At 38.9% G+C, this 17172-nt stretch overlaps 2 protein-coding genes across 5 annotated transcripts; one reads left to right on the top strand and one right to left on the bottom strand.

The window, feature by feature from the left end:
- Positions 1-576: 576 nt before the first annotated feature.
- LOC132631891 (uncharacterized) lies at positions 577-7520 on the bottom strand. Of its 4 annotated transcripts, none has more exons than XM_060347618.1 (9): positions 7314-7520; positions 6705-6926; positions 6316-6516; positions 6102-6224; positions 5534-5571; positions 5329-5440; positions 2228-3997; positions 1323-1465; positions 577-1199 (listed from the first exon to the last, which is right to left on the bottom strand). In XM_060347618.1, the coding sequence occupies exons 2-9, from the start codon at positions 6774-6776 to the stop codon at positions 959-961; spliced, it is 2700 nt and encodes an 899-aa protein (XP_060203601.1). In that variant the 5' UTR covers positions 6777-6926; positions 7314-7520; the 3' UTR covers positions 577-958. The 4 variants fall into 4 exon arrangements, with proteins under 4 accessions (XP_060203601.1, XP_060203602.1, XP_060203600.1 ...); XM_060347619.1 differs by having other exon boundaries at positions 6705-6921; XM_060347617.1 differs by lacking the exon at positions 7314-7520 and having other exon boundaries at positions 6705-7134.
- A 5720-nt stretch (positions 7521-13240) lies between these two features.
- On the top strand, positions 13241-16406 carry LOC132631154 (uncharacterized). The gene is made up of 4 exons (XM_060346753.1): positions 13241-13493; positions 13629-13693; positions 13802-14933; positions 15358-16406. The coding sequence occupies exons 1-4, from the start codon at positions 13241-13243 to the stop codon at positions 16404-16406; spliced, it is 2499 nt and encodes an 832-aa protein (XP_060202736.1).
- Positions 16407-17172: the final 766 nt, after the last annotated feature.

Below are 17172 nucleotides of genomic sequence, written 5' to 3'. Positions count from 1 at the left end.
TTTTCCTAGTCGTATACTTCTTCTTTAGCATGTCTGCTCTGTGAGTTCAATCAATTATGAAAGTAAAGTAGCAATCAACCATATCAAGATATGTAAGACTTTTTTTTTGGCCTTTCTTCTAGAAGTCTCTTTATTTGAGAAGCAAGCACATGCTAAACATGTTAGGACTAAAGATTCAAAATGCCGATACTTGTAAACAGATTACTGAAAGATAAATAGTTTACTGGCTTACTGCTAATGTTATACTTGGGGGCAAACATAGCTTCTGATTTTATCTGAGATTTTTTGGTTTACCTAAGCTACTGCTGCACCGATATATTGAAGGAAACCTGGCACTTAGAAAAAGTACAAAGAATGACCTTATTATGAATAACTTCCCCCTTCTTTGCCTTTCAAGGGTTGGGGGGTGAGGGAAGGTACCACGACCGCATGGAATAGGTGAATCCTAATTTGCATAGATAAATTGACCAGCTGCATTTGTAGTATCTGAAATAAAGGACCATGCATGATCATGGTAAAGGACCAAGTTTTAAGCTTGAATTGCTTATTCTAGTCTCATACTAGTTCTTCTCTGTCTATCCCAAAATGATCTCTTCTATTTACAGGAAAATTGACATTCTTTTACATTTCTTTGATGTGAATAATTTGTGAACATTCAACTGATCTTCAGATATGATGTATCTTACAGAAGGAATAAAACCTGGATATACTGATTGCAAATAATCTAGTAAGTAGACAAATTTGTTGCCCAAAAATGAATGGAAGATCATGATCACAAGAGATTCTGACAGGTTGCTTGTCTATGACCTCGAAGTTAAAAGTTTGAGGAATTGAAGCAACTTATTGTTGCCAGGGAATCTTCTTGCTTAGACCTTATTCTCCACTGCTTCATTTACCTTCTACAGAAGGTTGACTCGCACAAATCTAATGAGTGAATTATATACCAGTCAAAAAACTGCTACCTCTTTCCATTTTTTAAATTGCGCAAAGCCATGACAAGTTGTTGCCTTTCACCTTCTACCTCTGCAAATTTGAGACTTATTTCTGAATATCTCTCTTGCATTTCCTTCAATTCATGCTCCATGTGTTTGTTTCTCTCAGTCAATAAATCTACTTGACCTCGTAATTCTTTTGGATCATGTATATATTGGGACTGGCCATTGATCGTTTCTGCAGCTCTGCCTGAGTCAACTTCTCTTCTGCAGAAGGAACATAAAATTAAATTGTGTCTTTTATCCTTCCACATAACTGCAGTTTCTCACTGTTGATAAATTTGTTTGGATGGATGCATAGCAATGGTTCAGTAAAGTCCTATAGTTTACCTTGTTATATTAGCATTCTTTCCGGATCCATTCTGCACAATTCTTCCTTCTGTAAAGCCATTCCCTTGGTGATGAATGTTCTCCCCAATACATTTTCTTCCTCCAGCAACAATACCATCCTGAGTAGCAGGTGATTCGTTCTCCTGTATATCAAGACCAACAGTTCCTTTAGAAAAAATAGTGATGCTTTGTGAAGGCTTTTTGTGAGTCTTTTGCTAAGCAGAGTCAAAAACTCGAATGAGAATACAAGATTCTACGGTGTAGAAAACTTGACAGAAAATGTCAATGAGTTGGTGTTCAGTGGAATCAACTCCTTATGTCTGTGAATATCTTACTTAAAATCTTGGTCAATGGTTTAGTGATTTTTAATGGATTCTTGTTGTTCCATATGAATTGACAATTTGACTTGCATGAAGATGAAATAGACTTGGCTTTCATGCTATATTTATAGTTGTAGAAGAAAGTATTAAGGTAACTAAGAATTTAAGTTTGTGTTGAAGCTCTCCAGGAAGCTTGACGTCATACTTTAATACGAACCTGTTCCGTGAATTTGGACTCTTGGAGCATGCAAAACGTCTGTAGATTATCATTATTTGTTGTAAGTACATCAAATGCCCAGTATCTAAAAAGGAAGTCTATCATACAAAAATGGGAGAGAATTTCCCATCAACCTGATATGCTTATACTACCTAGAAAAGATAACCTGTTTGTGAAAGTCATCATTATGATTCATTATCTTTTTTTCTGAATTTAATTCACCTCTAGGCATTTTATATTATTGTTGAAGAAAGGGTTACACCTAGAACATTAAGTGAAACAGTTTCTTCTCTTTTCAAGTCTTCTATAATGAAATGAGTAATCCCATAACATTTTAATTGTCTAACTTTTTTATTAATGCAAAGTACCTGTTCCTGCAATTTGAGCACCAGCTTCATCAGGTTCTCATTCTCCAACTTTAGTTGATTTGTACTGCATCTCATTTCGTCATTCTGTAGGTGGAGCTTCTCTACTTCTGATTGTAAGGTCTCTTCAATTTTCTTCTTTTGATCCACTTTAGTCCTCAAGGGAATTAATTCCTCCAGAAACATTTCTGCTTCCCTCCTCACTGAAGCTAGCTCCCTCTTCCATTCCTTTTGCATGGTCAATATTTGTTCTACCTCCATTTCAGCAGTCAATTTTTCCACTTGTTCCGCATCATATCCTTTCTTCATTGATAAAGCTTTGAGCTCAAGAACTTCTCTTTCATAGTGAGCTTTTGTTGATTTAAGTTCTTCTTCAGATTTCTGCAGTAATTCCTCTAAAATTTTGTTCTCCTCACGCAGAACATTTGTTTCCATTACTGCATCATTGGCCAGTTCTTCTTTCTCTTCAATCTTCAATGTCATTTCATCTGATAGCCTTTTTAATTCTTCCTGAAGTTTCTGAGCTGCCTTAGCATTACTCCACCTTGCCCTTCTCAATGCTTCCTCTGCTTTTATGGCCCTCTGCTCCTGCTTAACTTTAGCTTGGGTGACTGCTTCCAGATGTTCTTCAAATTCCTGTGACTGCGTTTCCAGTTCTTTCTCCAGCATTGAAACCTGTGTTTCAAGTTCATTTATCGTATCCAATGATTTTGAGTACTGTAATGTTTGTGTTTTCATTTCTTCCTCTAGTCTCTCTACCTGGAGTTTAAAGTGCTTTACAGTGCCTAAAGATTCTGAGTGTTCTTGTTGTGTTTTCAGCTTTTGCTGCTCACATTGCTCTAGGTTACGATTAATATCGTCATTTTCTGTCTCCAGCACTTGGCAGTGGCTTTCAAGCTGGTCCATCTGTTCTTTCATTTCATTGTAGTCTTTCTTGTAGACCTCTATTTCATTCTGTAAGTTTTCAATTGTCTGCTTCATTCCTTGAGATACATCAGCAATTTTAAGCTCCTTAGCTTTTCTATCTTCATTCTGACCAATCTTGAGATGGGTTCTCTCGGCAACGGCCTCTAGCAAATCCTTATTGGACCTAACTTTTTCGGAAAGATACAAATTGTCCTTATCTTTCTGATCCAACATTTTGTTGAGGTCTCTTATGGTAAGAATCAGTTCAGAATTAGAGTCTTCTGTCTTTTGCAACTTCAGCATCAACTTGCTATTTAAGTTCTTCTCTTTCTGAAGTTTATGCCTAATTTCTTCCAATAGAGCTGTCGAATATTTGTCGTCTGCTCTTGAATTATCTGAAACTACTGCATCCACCTCATCTGTACATCTCAGCTTAAGTTTCTCACATTCGGTTTTAAGGATCTCTCTCTCCTCTTTTAGGTTGACAATTTGTCTTGACTGTTCCTGTGCCCTTTTGGTCTCTTTCACAATTTGCTTTCTGAGTGTCTGCAGTTCTATCTCTGACAATTCTACCTGACGTTCGAGCATGATGATCTTATTTTTCATGGACTCAAAACTGTTATTTGAAGTTTCTTGGGCAGTGTCTCTCAGAAAGTCCTCCTCTGATCTTTGTGTTGTATCAATCAAACTCCCATCTAAATCAGATCCAAGCGAGCAATCTGTGGACGATCTCTGGTGTAGATGTCTTTCTAGAGGATTAACTGCATTTTGTGGATAGAACTGATTCACAAGACTGTTTTTTGGTTGAGGATCCCGTGGGACATTATTTTGCTTGGAATAATCAAATGTTTCATTCAACTCTTCATCCTGTGGAAGATAAACAAAAAAGGTCAGTTGCAATTTGCAGCTACGAGATATAAATAGTATCTCTGAAGCATGAACATGTATGAACATGTTTAAAGTGTTATTCTATCTGTTTAGGACACACAGGCAAGATGTATAGAAACTGAGGGAATACAAGCCACATTTGACTCTATCCGAATTTTTGTATTTGATTGCTTAGCGTCTCTCAATTGTGTCATGAGATTTTTTATTTGGAAATACGTAAAAGTTAAAGTAAATATAAGTATAGGGGATTTGAAAATGATTCTGGCTGATGAAAGAGTACGTAATATAGAAACCCATTCTTAAAGTAATATAATACAAGTGTAACAATAAATGATACTCTCTCCGGATCAAAATAAGTGTCCACTTAGCCTTTTGCACACCTCTTAAGAAAATGCTAAATCCTGAAATTATTTTTTAGGTATTTTGACTAAACTACCCTTAATTAAATACTCCTAATTACTTAATCAAAAATTAAATACTCCTAATTAATATAGTTTCTTGATTACATAAAAATTCACTTATCTAAACAAGGGTAAATTTGGAAGAAAATAATTAATTCCTTCTTGATTATGTAAGTGGACATTTATTTTGAACCAAAATATAAAAAAGCCTAAGTGGACACTTATTATGAAGCGGAGGGAGCATTGTTGTTAGAGATTTACAACGTTCCCATTTTTGCTGTATAAGAGCTTCCAAAAGTGTTTATAATGGTTTTGACATCACATAAGACTTTATTCAGATTCTTTTACATGTATCTGAAAACCTTAAACCAGTCCTCTTTCTTGTAAGTCCAATGTTCATTCCACAGGTGAACCTCAAACCAGTTACACATATTGGAGGACTTAAGGGATATTTCACAACAGTTTGTATAAAGGTTCCAATTGGATTTGTATTGACTGTAGATCATTTATAAAGAGCAAAACTTAAAAACTATCCCAGAAGTTGTGTTACTGTTACTTGAGAAGTGAATCTTTATGGTGATAGCCATGCCAAAAGGTTTTTAATCTAAGTAAATATTATTATCCAAACTCTGAGGGCTTGACTGACATTCAGCTCTTAGAGTCTCAATTCCCAAACTTTGCTGTTCCATGTTTTTCTTCTTCCCAATCTTTCACTAAAGTATTTAAAAAGGGATTGCTTTAAATGTTTTTCATTTCTCCTCCCCAGCCCAAACTATTTGAGTGTGTTTTTCCTCCAGACTCAAACTTTGAGCTCCGCAAACTAAGGCCAACAGGTGATATTTTAGTACGTGATAATACTGTATGCAGTGAAATGAAGAAATGCAAAAGTATATAAATATGAGACCTTACTTCAGTAGTACAATGTCCGTTTCCGTAATGGCTGTCGCTTCTCAGTTCAGTTTCAAAGCTTTGATCTAGTGATTCAGTCCTTGAGATTTCACTATCTTCAGTACGCCTGAAACTTTTTTGTTATAACTCTACTTTAGTATCCAAAGTTGTAGATAACTGAACAAGATTGAAAACAAGTTTATCATGGCATTGAATACTCAATCACCTGGTTTCATGAGCTGCTTCCATATTCTGTACTGCGACCTGTTTCACATGTATATGTTAGAATAACATTGTTAAACATAAAAGGCTTTTAACTTTACTTTGTTAGTGATAAGAAATGGAGCTCGAGCCTGTAATTCAATCTCAAAAGCTAGCCCACGAGGGGAAGATTGTCTAAGAACATATAAGGAGACCACAACCCATTCCCTCAACCAATGTTGGACTTAACACTCCCTCACACGCTCAAGACTCAAGGGAAGATGGATTACGAGGTCCAGCATGAGAAATACAACAATAGGGATTTATGGGTCTAGCTCTGATATCATGTTAAGAAACGGACTTTGTGCCTAACTCAACCCCAAAAGCCAACTCATTCCCTCAACCAATGTGGAACTTAACAGTTAGCGAACACAAAGTTCCCATCTAAGACGATCTATTTTCTGTTTTTTTCCCGATTTGAGATGTCGAGTAAGGAAGTTTGGAACCTTGATCAACAGTCATATCAAAAATTGTCTACCGCGGGAGAGTTTGTAGTGTGTGTGTGTGTTATGGAGAGGAGAGAGAGGACATACATGCAAAATTGCGCCAGTCTCCAATGGCATTAGTGGTAGAGATACTACTAAGGTTTCAGTTGCCTCTACCAAATCCGCAAAATCGAGACCAACTTCTCCCAGAAAACCTGATTTTGATGATCCCTGAGATGGCATAACGCATATGAGTAGTGAGCAAATTTTCCAACCGAAAGGCGGGCAGAGCATGCTTGGAGATTGCAGTTCTGTTACTTACCGATGCCACAGAAAAGTAGTAAATGTTTTGTCTAAATTTTCCTGTTTTTGGATCCCTGACTAATTTCACTGTCTCGTAAATAGGATTTTCCCATGAACAGGTTCCTTCGTCAATTGCTGCTTTTCCTAGTTTCACTGTCGGCTTTCCAGCATCTGCCGGAACTAGCGAAATCATCAGTTTTTTCGCTTTTAGCGGAGGCACCTGAAATCATCATGATTGAGATATTTATTAGCTCAGTGAGATCAAATTCCCAAAAATGCTTCGTGAGCTTATATCAACTAAAAGCTTGTACTAGACTGCAATCGTCCTAAATACTCTGTATTAGATGCAGTTAACAGTATTTGAGAAGAAACTGAACAAAGCAATTTTCCGCCATCCTGTTAACATACCTGTGTTACCTGAAACTGCATTTGGAATACAGCTTTGATCTTCTCCTTTTTCCATTTTGAAGACTTGAACATGATTGTTAAATCAGAAAATGAATTTGTTTGGCCTTTCTTTGGGATCTGAGAAAGCTGACTGCTTCACTTTACTCTGTATTTCGTTTTTCTGATTTGAGAATAGAGATAATGCTGTCCTCTTGGCTGTAAGTGAAGAATGCAGATGCTTTGCTTGGGGTGGAAGTTGAAAAAAGAAAGAAGAAAGAAGAAAGAAAATGAATATAATACAATATGCAATGTGAGTATCAGATAATAACAGCTAAATGTGTCCTACTTTTTGGAGTGCATAAAGGAAGCAATGCCTTTATTTTAGTTGAAGTAAAGAGATCATGAGTAAGTGCTATCTTATGACACATCAATTCTTTTATGGCACAAGCTTGTCTTCGTTTTCTTTATGTGGGACTGTCTGATCCGAATCCAGACTGTCATTTGAGTAGAATAAATTTTTTTCCATTAAGGTCAAACTACTTTTCGTCTTCATTTTCAATGTTAAGAAGTGACCTAAATTTTTTTCCAAGTGATGCAAAGTTTTAGTTGTAAAGAGACTTGCATTAATACCTATAGAATTTGAGATCTTTACTCAATAATGAGTTTGCCTTTGTTCTGCTGTCATTAGCAAGTTGAGATGCCAACTCTGTATCTCAGATGGACGGTACTTTTCTTTCTGTTTCAAGCTTTTTCTTGTTTAAGCTGAAAAGCTTAGATATAGTTTATAGTTATTGGGTTTCTTTCTGACATTTACAAATGTGTTTTAAGTAAACAGATGACCAGAAAGAAAAGAGTGTAAGTTGGTAAAATATGATGCTATCACTCAGCTGATTTGGGTTTTTCCAGATGTGCCCCCAAGACCCAACAAAGACGTTGTTTGGACTATACCGTTCTTGTGTTTATTGCAAAACAAAGTAACAACGGTATTCTTTTTGTTGGTTCTCTCATTCTCGCAACTGTGATCTGTAAACCCGGTTTTTCATGTGATATAACATGGCATCCCTACCTCCACCATTACCCCCTTCTTTCCCCGAACTCCAACGAGGGAACTCATTCCCTTTTTTCACAATTCTGGAACAAGTTTAAAGTTTTAGAATTTAATATACATCCTCGAAAATGTAAAGAATCTTCATGAGTTAATTGTTATTTTAATTTGATTTGCTGATTGCTTTTTTTATCCATTGATTCTTGAAGATACATTTCATTTCTGCTTTCATTTTCTGCTAGTTTGATTGTCTCTCGTGTCACAAATGGCCCATGAAGAAAAGAAATTGTAAATGAAAATGTTTTTTGAGTCTGTGTGATGGATGAGTCTGGTAAACGGAAAGCTCTCTCTCTATCCCGAGCAGCAAGGAAGGTACTCTTTCTATTGTAACGTGTCATCTATTTTCTGCGTCCAATATCCATCTTACACGTTTATTAATGTTATATTATGCCAATTATGTTGTTTGGTTAATAATGTGTGGTGTGTGGACATTGGTAGATGTAAATGTTACAGTACAGTACCAATATATGACAAGCTTTAATTGCGGAATGATGATATTAATGTCCAGCACGTGCTGAGACAGTGCAGTGCCCACACTGGACACAGCTATTCATGTGAGTTGCATTATTAATTGAACTCACCGAGAAAACCGATTATTGAGGTCCTGTTTTCCCATATAAAAATATCCTATCCCTCCCCACCCCCTCCGGCCCCCCGCGCCCCGTCTCTCTTTTCAGGGACATCTAAAAGGAACTGTAAAGTTGGAGTCAAGCGAGACTTCAATTCAAGACATTTAGAGGCTGTTTGGAAGGGCTCATGTCTATAAGCTATTTTCAGCTTATAAGATATTTTAGATAAATTTAGTCAATTGGGCCTAATTATTTTTTTGAGCTTATTTTAAATACAAAATGATTTTAGGCTGGTCAGTCAAACACTCAAAAAAACTGAAAACAACTTATAAGTCAATCCAAACGGGCTCTTAAAAGGAACCGTAACTTTTGTACATAATTAAGTTAATTAAGTTCTCTCTTATAAGATATAATTTGTCTTAAGATAAAAAATTTGTGAAATCTTATCTTGCGAAATTGTTCTTTTTTTTTTTAATTGAATTGGAGTTTGAACTCATAATTTTTGGATATTTTCAGTCACCTTTTTAGGGGGGAAAAAAAAAGACAGCTTCAAAATAGGGGCAATCGTGCGAATTGCCCGACTTAATATTATAATGGATAGAGTCGTAGGGTACTAATCTATTAGACCCTTGGACCAATTAGTATTAGGCACGTATAATATGAGTAGGGCTAAATATAAGGTATAAAAATTTTGAATTTTCGAATATCTAAAAATCCGAAGTAGTATTGCTTCCTCCATCCCATAATAAGTACTCTCTCTGTCCCATAATAAGTACTCTCTCTGTCCCATAATAAGTGTCACCTTAGCTAAAAATATTTGTTCAAGTTTTTTCCTACTTTGTCCTTAAACAAAAACTGACAAATTATGTATTCAAGACAAAAAGCACATAGAAACTTGGTATTGTTAGATTCTCAATGTTAAAAGGTTTACTTTTCATGCATGATCTAATCAAAAAGGAAAAATAATTTATTTTTATTATATAGGGGTAGTTTAGTAAACTTTATATTGCATTGTTGGTTTCTTAATATGCGTGTTTTGGCTAAGGTGACACTTATTATGGGACGGAGGGAGTATCACTTTAGCCAAAAATACGCATATTAAGAAACTAATAATACAATGTGAAGTTTACTTAATTACCCTTATATAATAAAAATAAATTACGTTTTCCTCTTGATTAGAGCATGCACAAGTAGTAAACCTTTTGATATTGGGAATCTAACAATACCAAGTTGCAATGTGATTTTTTCAATAATTATTTAGATGTTACTTTTAACTTGTCACTTTTTGTTTAAGGATAAAATTAGTTAATTTATGTTTTGATTTTCTAAGATAATATTTATTATGGAATAATTATTTTTTGTTAAGATGACATTTATTATGGGAAGGAGAGAGTATTTATTAGAAGGGCCCATATCAAGGACGTGGTAGCTTGTTAACAGAAATGTACGAGTCGTGATTGATTGATGGAAGCAAATTGTCCATGACTCTAATCCTAAGGATGACATCATTGATTACTTCAACTGCTTCTTCATCGGTCTATTGTATTTCCCAAATACTCCATACCAGAGTTTAACAAAATATGAGATCTTTTAAAAGTTAAAATTTTAAACATCTCATAATTTTTGTGATTAGAAATTCTTTTTTGGGACTTGTGATTTTAAATAATATTTATGTGGCTGTAAAAAAATTTCATTTAAAATAAAAATAAGAACATTAACATTAATTATTTCTAAATTAAAAAGAAAAATGTACTGCTCTACTTAAAGTAGACCTAATAAAGGTAGTCCGGAGAAAAACGTCGTCTGGAGAAGGGCCACAATCCAAAAGTGTGATGTAGACAGTCGATACTATGCAAACATTAGTGACCGCTTTTACGATTCGAACTTGTGACCTATAGATCAAATGAGGATAATTTTATCGTTGCTCAGATAAATTAGAACAATAAATAAGTTTATTATCGGTACTCCCATAGTCCCATTTCATTGTTTATATCTCTCTCTTTGTTATTTCGAAATAAACAAGTTTAACATAGTTACTGTCATGGGTGGCTTTACCGCCATGCCCAATGACCCCTTGGTCGCACCCCATGGCCCCAGTGTCATGGACGATCCCGTGGTCTCGGTCGCACCAAGTGACAAGAATGCCTATGCCAATGTTGCCCAATCGGCTGCTCGTGACCGAGCCCACCAGCCGGCTGTGCCCAAAGCGCCCATCAGCAAGCAGCCCCCTCAACGCTTGCCTGCAGTCAGCGCCCATGCGCCCATGCCAGGCAGCCCGCGCGCAGTGCCCGACCGTCTCGCCCCAGCGCGCCCGACAGCCAGCGCCCGCGCGCGCACGACAGTGCCAGCGCCCCAGCGCCTGCGCACGACAGCCAGTGCCCACGTGCGCCAGACCTTGCCCGCACCCCGGTGCGCACGGCAGTGCCATGATCCGAAGTTGATGTAATGGACCTGCTCTAGTTTAGGTCACTTTTGATGTAAATATAGAGTAGTTTACTTTCTGTTCTTGTAGTATGATTCTCTAGCTTTTTTATATCTACTCCTGAAACTTGGGTTATTTTTTTTAAAGCATTATTAGGGGGGATATAGTTGGTGAAATCAAAAAGCATTCAAATCTTCTGCAAAGGTGTTCTCTCCCCCTCGAACACCCCAGCTCTCTTGTAATCAATTCTCTGTTAATACAAGCAAGCATTTTCGTTTTCAATTCTCTCATTGCAATTGTTGACGACACGGTTTTCCTACACGGCACTGACAGTCTAATCTAGCATGTAGAGGGGACCTCAGGTTGGCGGATAGTGATCACACGGAAGTCAGATTACTTAGCCTTACGTCGCCCTTCTAAACATCTCAAGAAGGCGCCGCGTAACAGTTCGTATCAGAGCCAAGTTTTAGGTTGGCTAGCAAACGAAGGAATTTTTTTTGACGGGTTTTGTCACCAGCCATGGTGAGGACTCAATGGGAACGCATTGCGGACCTCGAAGCAGTTGTCGAGGGACTGAGACAGCTAAATGATACTGTGCCCGGTCTGAGGGCCAGTATGGTTGAAAGGATGGATGACCTGGACCGTAAGACAACGATGGCTAGCAACGACATTGTGCACATGAGTCGTGATTTTGAGGGAACACGACAGATTGTGGAGCAGTTGCGACAAGGAAGAACTGAGGATGCAGCTAACATAGCTGCAATGCAACAAACTATTGATCAGTTGACGGGCCAGCTTAATATCTTTCAAGCGGCCCTAAATGGAGTACTCCGAGGAGGAGGAAATCAGGGTGGGGGCGCTGGAAATCAGGCGCCTGTGCCCCAAAAAATCAAGATACCGGAGCCAAAGGCCTACCACGGTGCTCGGAATGCCAAGGAAGTTGAAAATTTCATTTTTGACGTTGAACAATACTTTGAGGCCGTGGGGGAGTTGGAGGAACCAAAGAAGGTAGCAACTGCTACCATGTATTTGCAAGGCGATGCTAAGCTTTGGTGGCGGGTAAAGTTTGAAGCCATCAGGGTCGGGGAAGAGAATCTAACGACATGGGAGGAACTAAAGGCGGCTATTGACTTGAAATTTTTTCCAGAAAATGTCGAGTACAATGCGCGCAGGAAGCTCAGGGAGCTGCGCCAGACCAAGTCACTTAGGGATTATGTACGTGAGTACTCCGCACTCATGCTGAGTATTCGAGACATGAGTGAGAAAGACAAGCTTTTCACGTTCATGGAAGGATTGAAGCCTTATGCCCGCGCAGAACTGCAAAGGCAATGGGTGGACACAGTGACAAGGGCCATGCAAGCTGTTGAGTGCCTTGTCGACTATCAGGTGGGGCCTCGAAAGGACAAGCCACAACAACCTCCTAGAGGAGAGAATATAAGAGGAGGCCAACACAACAACTATAACAACAACAGGGGTGGTCCCAGTAGAAGTGGGGGAGACCGAGGGTCCAACCAATCTAGGACCTCCTCGTCTGGCAGTGTGAGTGTTGCGTCTCCAAATAAAAATCGTGGGAAAACGCCCTATGTTCCAAAGGGCGGATGTTTCGAGTGCGGTGGACCGCACATGAGGGCTGACTGTCCTCAGGTTAGAAAGTTGAATGCTGCCCAGCAGAGTCAGGCAGAGGAGGAGATCGAAGAAATAGCGAAAATTGAGGAACCCATGGGTGCCTTCACTCAATTTCTCAATACTTTATGTCAGGAAGAGGGCGAGTCTAGTGCCAGCCTTCGCAAGAAGAAAGATCCTACTCCTGCTGCCACAAAGAAGGCCCCAAAGGAGAAACTCCAATGCTATGTTAGCAAAAGCAAGACTTTGATGTTCGTTGATATGCGAGTGAATGGTAAGCCCGTTAGGGCCATAGTGGACACAGGTGCTACCCACAACTATCTAGCTTCCACTGAGGTGGAGTATTTTGGGCTCGTTGTGGAGAAAGGCCGGGGTCGTGTCAAGGCAATCAACTCTCCAGCTATGCCAGTTGGGGGAGCGTCAAAGGGAGTGTCGTTCAAGTTGAGTTCTCTAGAAGGCAAGATGAATATGTCCATTGTCATCATGGACGATTTCAAGCTGATACTGGGATTGGAATTTATGAGGGAAAATTATGTCATCCCATTTCCATTTGCGGATGCACTGTTAGTGTTGGGAATAAATGGGGCCAAGACTTGCCTCATCCCTGCACTACCAGGAAAGATGAAGGACGGGAACATCTCAGCATTTCAACTGAACAAGGGGGTCAAGAGACAAGAACACACGTTCTTGGCTACCTTATGTATTGAGGATATTGAGCGTTCTTCGAGCAGGAAACTTTTCAAGGTTTTCTCTCTCTAAAAATATAAGCTCTCCGTACAAAATAGAAACGGTCATCTTGCAGAAGAGTCCTTGGCGTCTGAGCCTCACACTCTGAGCCATGGCGACGCCGGCAGATCCATTGCCGGCGCGTGTAACACAAAATCACAATCCTACAGGTATTCCGAACATGGAGAACGAATCAACTCTACACAAAATCAATTATGCGGAAGCAATTCAAACTGTGCCCGATCCGAGCCCTAAAAAGAATCGCGATAGAGATCCAAATGTTAAAGCTCGATACGATAGGCACGATGGGAAGACTGCTGTTCTTTTCAAACCTACGGAATTCTATGGGGTAATGGCTAATGAATGTAAGTTCACACTGGTGGGCAAGTTCATAAGGACCAAACCCCAAATAGAAAAAATCAGAGCAAATTTCGCCGAGAAAGTCAAGGTTCGAGGTAAAGTTACAATTGGGGTTTTTGATTATCGCACTGTGTTCTTAGATTTTACTGTTGAGAGTGATTGTAAGCCAGTGTGGTTTAAAAGAGCGATTGAAATAGCGGGTCAAGTAATGTGGCTGGAAAAATTGACACCGGATTTTAAGCCGGAACAAGACTCACCTATTGTTCCTATCTGGGTCTTACTCCCTGAGCTGTCTTTCCATTGTCATGCCTAGAATTACATCAAGCAAATTGTGGCTCCCCTGGGAACCCCGTTAATGATGGACCAGGCTACGGAAAACAGGACTCGACCGAGTATGGCCAAAGTTAGAGTCGAGATAGATTTAACAAAACCAAAGATTAATTCGTTGTGGATTGGGACAGAAGATGAATCTTACCCTCATAAGGGATTCACGCAGAAGCTGGAGTACGAGAATCCCCCCAAGTTTTGCATACACTGTAGAATGTTGGGACACTCTATTGCTCAATGCAGAAGAGTTGAAAAGAAAAAAAAGGAAGAAAAGGCAGGGAATGGAGATGCAGGGAAATCAACAGAGGTTGCAGAGGAAAGTGGTGTTAAGGAAGATTGTGATTTGGTAGATAGCGATAATGTTGAGAATGGACAAAAAGAAAACAGCAAAAAGAAGGAACAAACGGGGAACAAAACTACAGATGGTATAGAGGAAAATGCAAAGGAGGCCACGGGTAAACAGAATGGTAAAGAAAAAGTGGGAGACCATGTGGTTGGAAGAGATATGGTTGAAATTAAGCGCAAAACGTTGGCTCGAATTCTGGCCAAAAACAAAAAGAAGAGAAAAGCTAAGAAGGGGCTTAAAAAGAAAACCAAGGTCACTGTGCAGGTTAGCAAGAGTCAACAGACTGATAATGAAAGGAAAAGTACCAAGCAAAATCAGGAGAATAGCAATGAGGAGTATCAAAATGAAGTTCAGCAGGGTCACAGTATTAATCAAGAGGTGGTACAAGATAATGAGAAAGTGGCCAACAGTGACCAACATGGTCCAGCCTTAAGGACAGAACCTTTAGAGGCCAATCACCCCAGCACCGCGAGTAAAAAGAATGATCCTAGAGACAAAAATGATGATATGAGCACTAATAATCCGGGTAGCAACAATGGAAATGTGGGAAAATATGGTAAGAGGTCTTCAAGTCTAGACACGGTTATGAGAAATCATAAAGGCATTGAGTTGGTGGTGGATCTTAACACGAATCAAGATTTCCTCCAGCGCAGCCGTGAGCAGGAGGAGTGTTCAGAAACGGAGGATGAAATATCGGATAGCCTGGCTGATTTCAACAACACAGGGATCAGTCAGGAGGCGGAGGAGGAACATGTAGACTCTGATGAATCTGGTAAGGAATATGCTCAAGAAGTGATACAAAAAAAGGGCCTGTCTCCAGGAAAGAGAGGCAGAAACAGACAATAGAAAACCAATAAAGGAGGAAATGAGAAAGCCAACTCTTCTGTGAAGGGAAGGAGACAAACAAACCAAACCAAATTCCCTCAATGATCAGTGCTCTATTCTGGAATATTAGAGGTGTGCGGACTAAAAAATCTATACACAGACTAAAAAGTCTGATCAAATTAAATATGCTCAATTTGTTGCTATCTTTGAGCCTTTTATCGACAAAAAGAAAGTAGAGGGTTATAAGAAATTTTTGGGATTCCAAAATTGCTTAAGTAATGAAATTGGTCAGATTTGGTGTTTCTGGAACACGAACTTTCAAGCTACAGCGATATCCAATAAAGATCAATAAATTACTCTTCATTTGAAAGATGGAACAAGTGTTGGTAATGGAGGAGCTTATGTTACAATAGTGTATGCCAAGTGCACTTCCCTTGAAAGACAAGAACTATGGGATGATCTAACTGATATCTCAAATCAGGTTCAAAGTGGTTGGTGCATTGGAGGTGACTTTAACGTCATTCTCGAGCCTTCTGAAAAAATAGGTGGCAAGATTCATAGAGCTTACAAAAGCTTTGATTTTGCTGCATGTGTGAATAGATGCGGCTTGGAAGATGCAGGATTTGTTGGTTCAAACTACACCTGGTGCAACAATAGAAGACCAGGGAAAAGGATCTGGAAGAGGCTGGACAGAGTTATCATTAATGATAATTGGCTCCAGAGGTTCAATAATGTTACGGTCAGACACCTTAGCACGACAGGCTCAGATCATAGGCCTCTTCTGTTAAAATGTTATGACAGTAATACTAACGCTATCAAACATTTCAGATTTCGTCATTTTTGGGTGGAACAACCTGGTTTCATGGATTTGGTGGGGCAAGATTGGCAAATAAAAGTAAAAGGGAATCCTATGTGGATTTTGCAACAGAAACTCAAAAGATTGGGAAAAAGACTTTCTAAGTGGTCTAGAGAAGACATTGGTGACATTTTCCAGAAAGTGGAAGAATGGGAAGCTACTCTACAACAGCTGGAAGATGTTGATGCAATAGATAAGAATGAACAGTCTAGAACAGAGCTAAATAAGGGTCAGGCTGAATACGTTCATTGGATGGCTATGCAAGAAGCTCTCCTCGAACAAAAATCCCAAATCAAATGGTTTGAGGAGGGAGATAGCAATACAAGGTACTTTCATAATGTGATCAAAGACAGAAGAAGAAGACTGCAGCTTCACAGGATCAAGAATAGTAAAGGGAAATGGTTACACTCTGATGAGAAGATCTCAAATTCGGCAATTAGACATTTTAAAAGGATCTTCAATCTACCCGAACCTGCTGTGGATGACAATATTTTCTCCTGCGTTCCTAAAATTATCACTGATGACGATAACGTTATGTTATCTAAGATCCCTATAGAAGAATAAATTAAAGATGCTATTTTTGATATGAGCTCCACTAGTAGTGCTGGACCAGACGGATTCAATGGTATGTTCTACCAAAAATGCTGGGAGATTATAAAGGTGGATGTGATTAACTTTGTTCAGAGTTTTTTCAATGGTAATGGCCTTACTAAATTCTACTCTCATTCTTGTTTGGCCTTAATTCCTAAAGTTAATTCTCCCTCCAATTTCTCAGAACTTAGACCCATCAGCTTAAGCAATTTTTCTAACAAAATCATTTCCAAAATTTTGGCTAGAAGACTGAACCCGTTGCTGCCCAAACTGATTTCGTATAATCAAAGTGGTTTCGTTAAGGGCAGGTTCATTACTGATAATATTTTGTTGGCTCAAGAAATTGTGCACGACATTTCTAAAACCAACAAGGGAGGAAACATTGTCATTAAGCTGGACATGGCAAAAGCCTATGATAGGCTTTCGTGGAAGTTTCTTATAGGTGTTCTTAAAAGTTTTGGTTTCTCAGAATGGTGGACCGGGGCTATATGGAGACTGATTTCACATGTTTGGTATTCCATCATTATCAATGGCAATAGAAAGGGATTTTTTTCGTCGTCTCAAGGATTGAAGCAAGGGGACCCTCTCTCCCCTTCTCTTTTTATTCTTGGATCTGAGGTGCTGTCGAGATTGTTGACCAGTCTTTATGAGCACCCTAACTTTATCCCCTTCACCATGAGTGAAAGAGGTCCCCAGATAAATCACCTTGCGTATGCCGATGACATTGTCATTTTCTGCG

This window comes from Lycium barbarum, chromosome 3 (genome assembly GCF_019175385.1).
Source record: "Lycium barbarum isolate Lr01 chromosome 3, ASM1917538v2, whole genome shotgun sequence".
NCBI classification, from domain to species: domain Eukaryota; kingdom Viridiplantae; phylum Streptophyta; class Magnoliopsida; order Solanales; family Solanaceae; genus Lycium; species Lycium barbarum.
This window is presented reverse-complemented; position numbering and strand designations above follow the sequence as displayed.

What these genes read in the sequence shown, in the direction of transcription:
- LOC132631891 (XM_060347618.1), bottom strand. Translation starts at nt 6,776, where the DNA reads ATGTTCAAGTCTTCAAAATGGAAAAAGGAGAAGATCAAAGCTGTATTC. An exon ending in TGCTCAAATTGCAGGAACAG is followed by an intron (nt 1,466 to 2,227) that starts GTACTTTGCATT and finishes CTTGATATACAG; the next exon opens with GAGAACGAATCACCTGCTAC. An exon ending in AAGAATGCTAATATAACAAG is followed by an intron (nt 1,200 to 1,322) that starts GTAAACTATAGG and finishes TTCCTTCTGCAG; the next exon opens with AAGAGAAGTTGACTCAGGCA.
- LOC132631154 (XM_060346753.1), top strand. Translation starts at nt 13,241, where the DNA reads ATGGCGACGCCGGCAGATCCATTGCCGGCGCGTGTAACACAAAATCAC. An exon ending in TGGGGTAATGGCTAATGAAT is followed by an intron (nt 13,494 to 13,628) that starts GTAAGTTCACAC and finishes CTGTGTTCTTAG; the next exon opens with ATTTTACTGTTGAGAGTGAT. An exon ending in CGATTGAAATAGCGGGTCAA is followed by an intron (nt 13,694 to 13,801) that starts GTAATGTGGCTG and finishes TGTCATGCCTAG; the next exon opens with AATTACATCAAGCAAATTGT.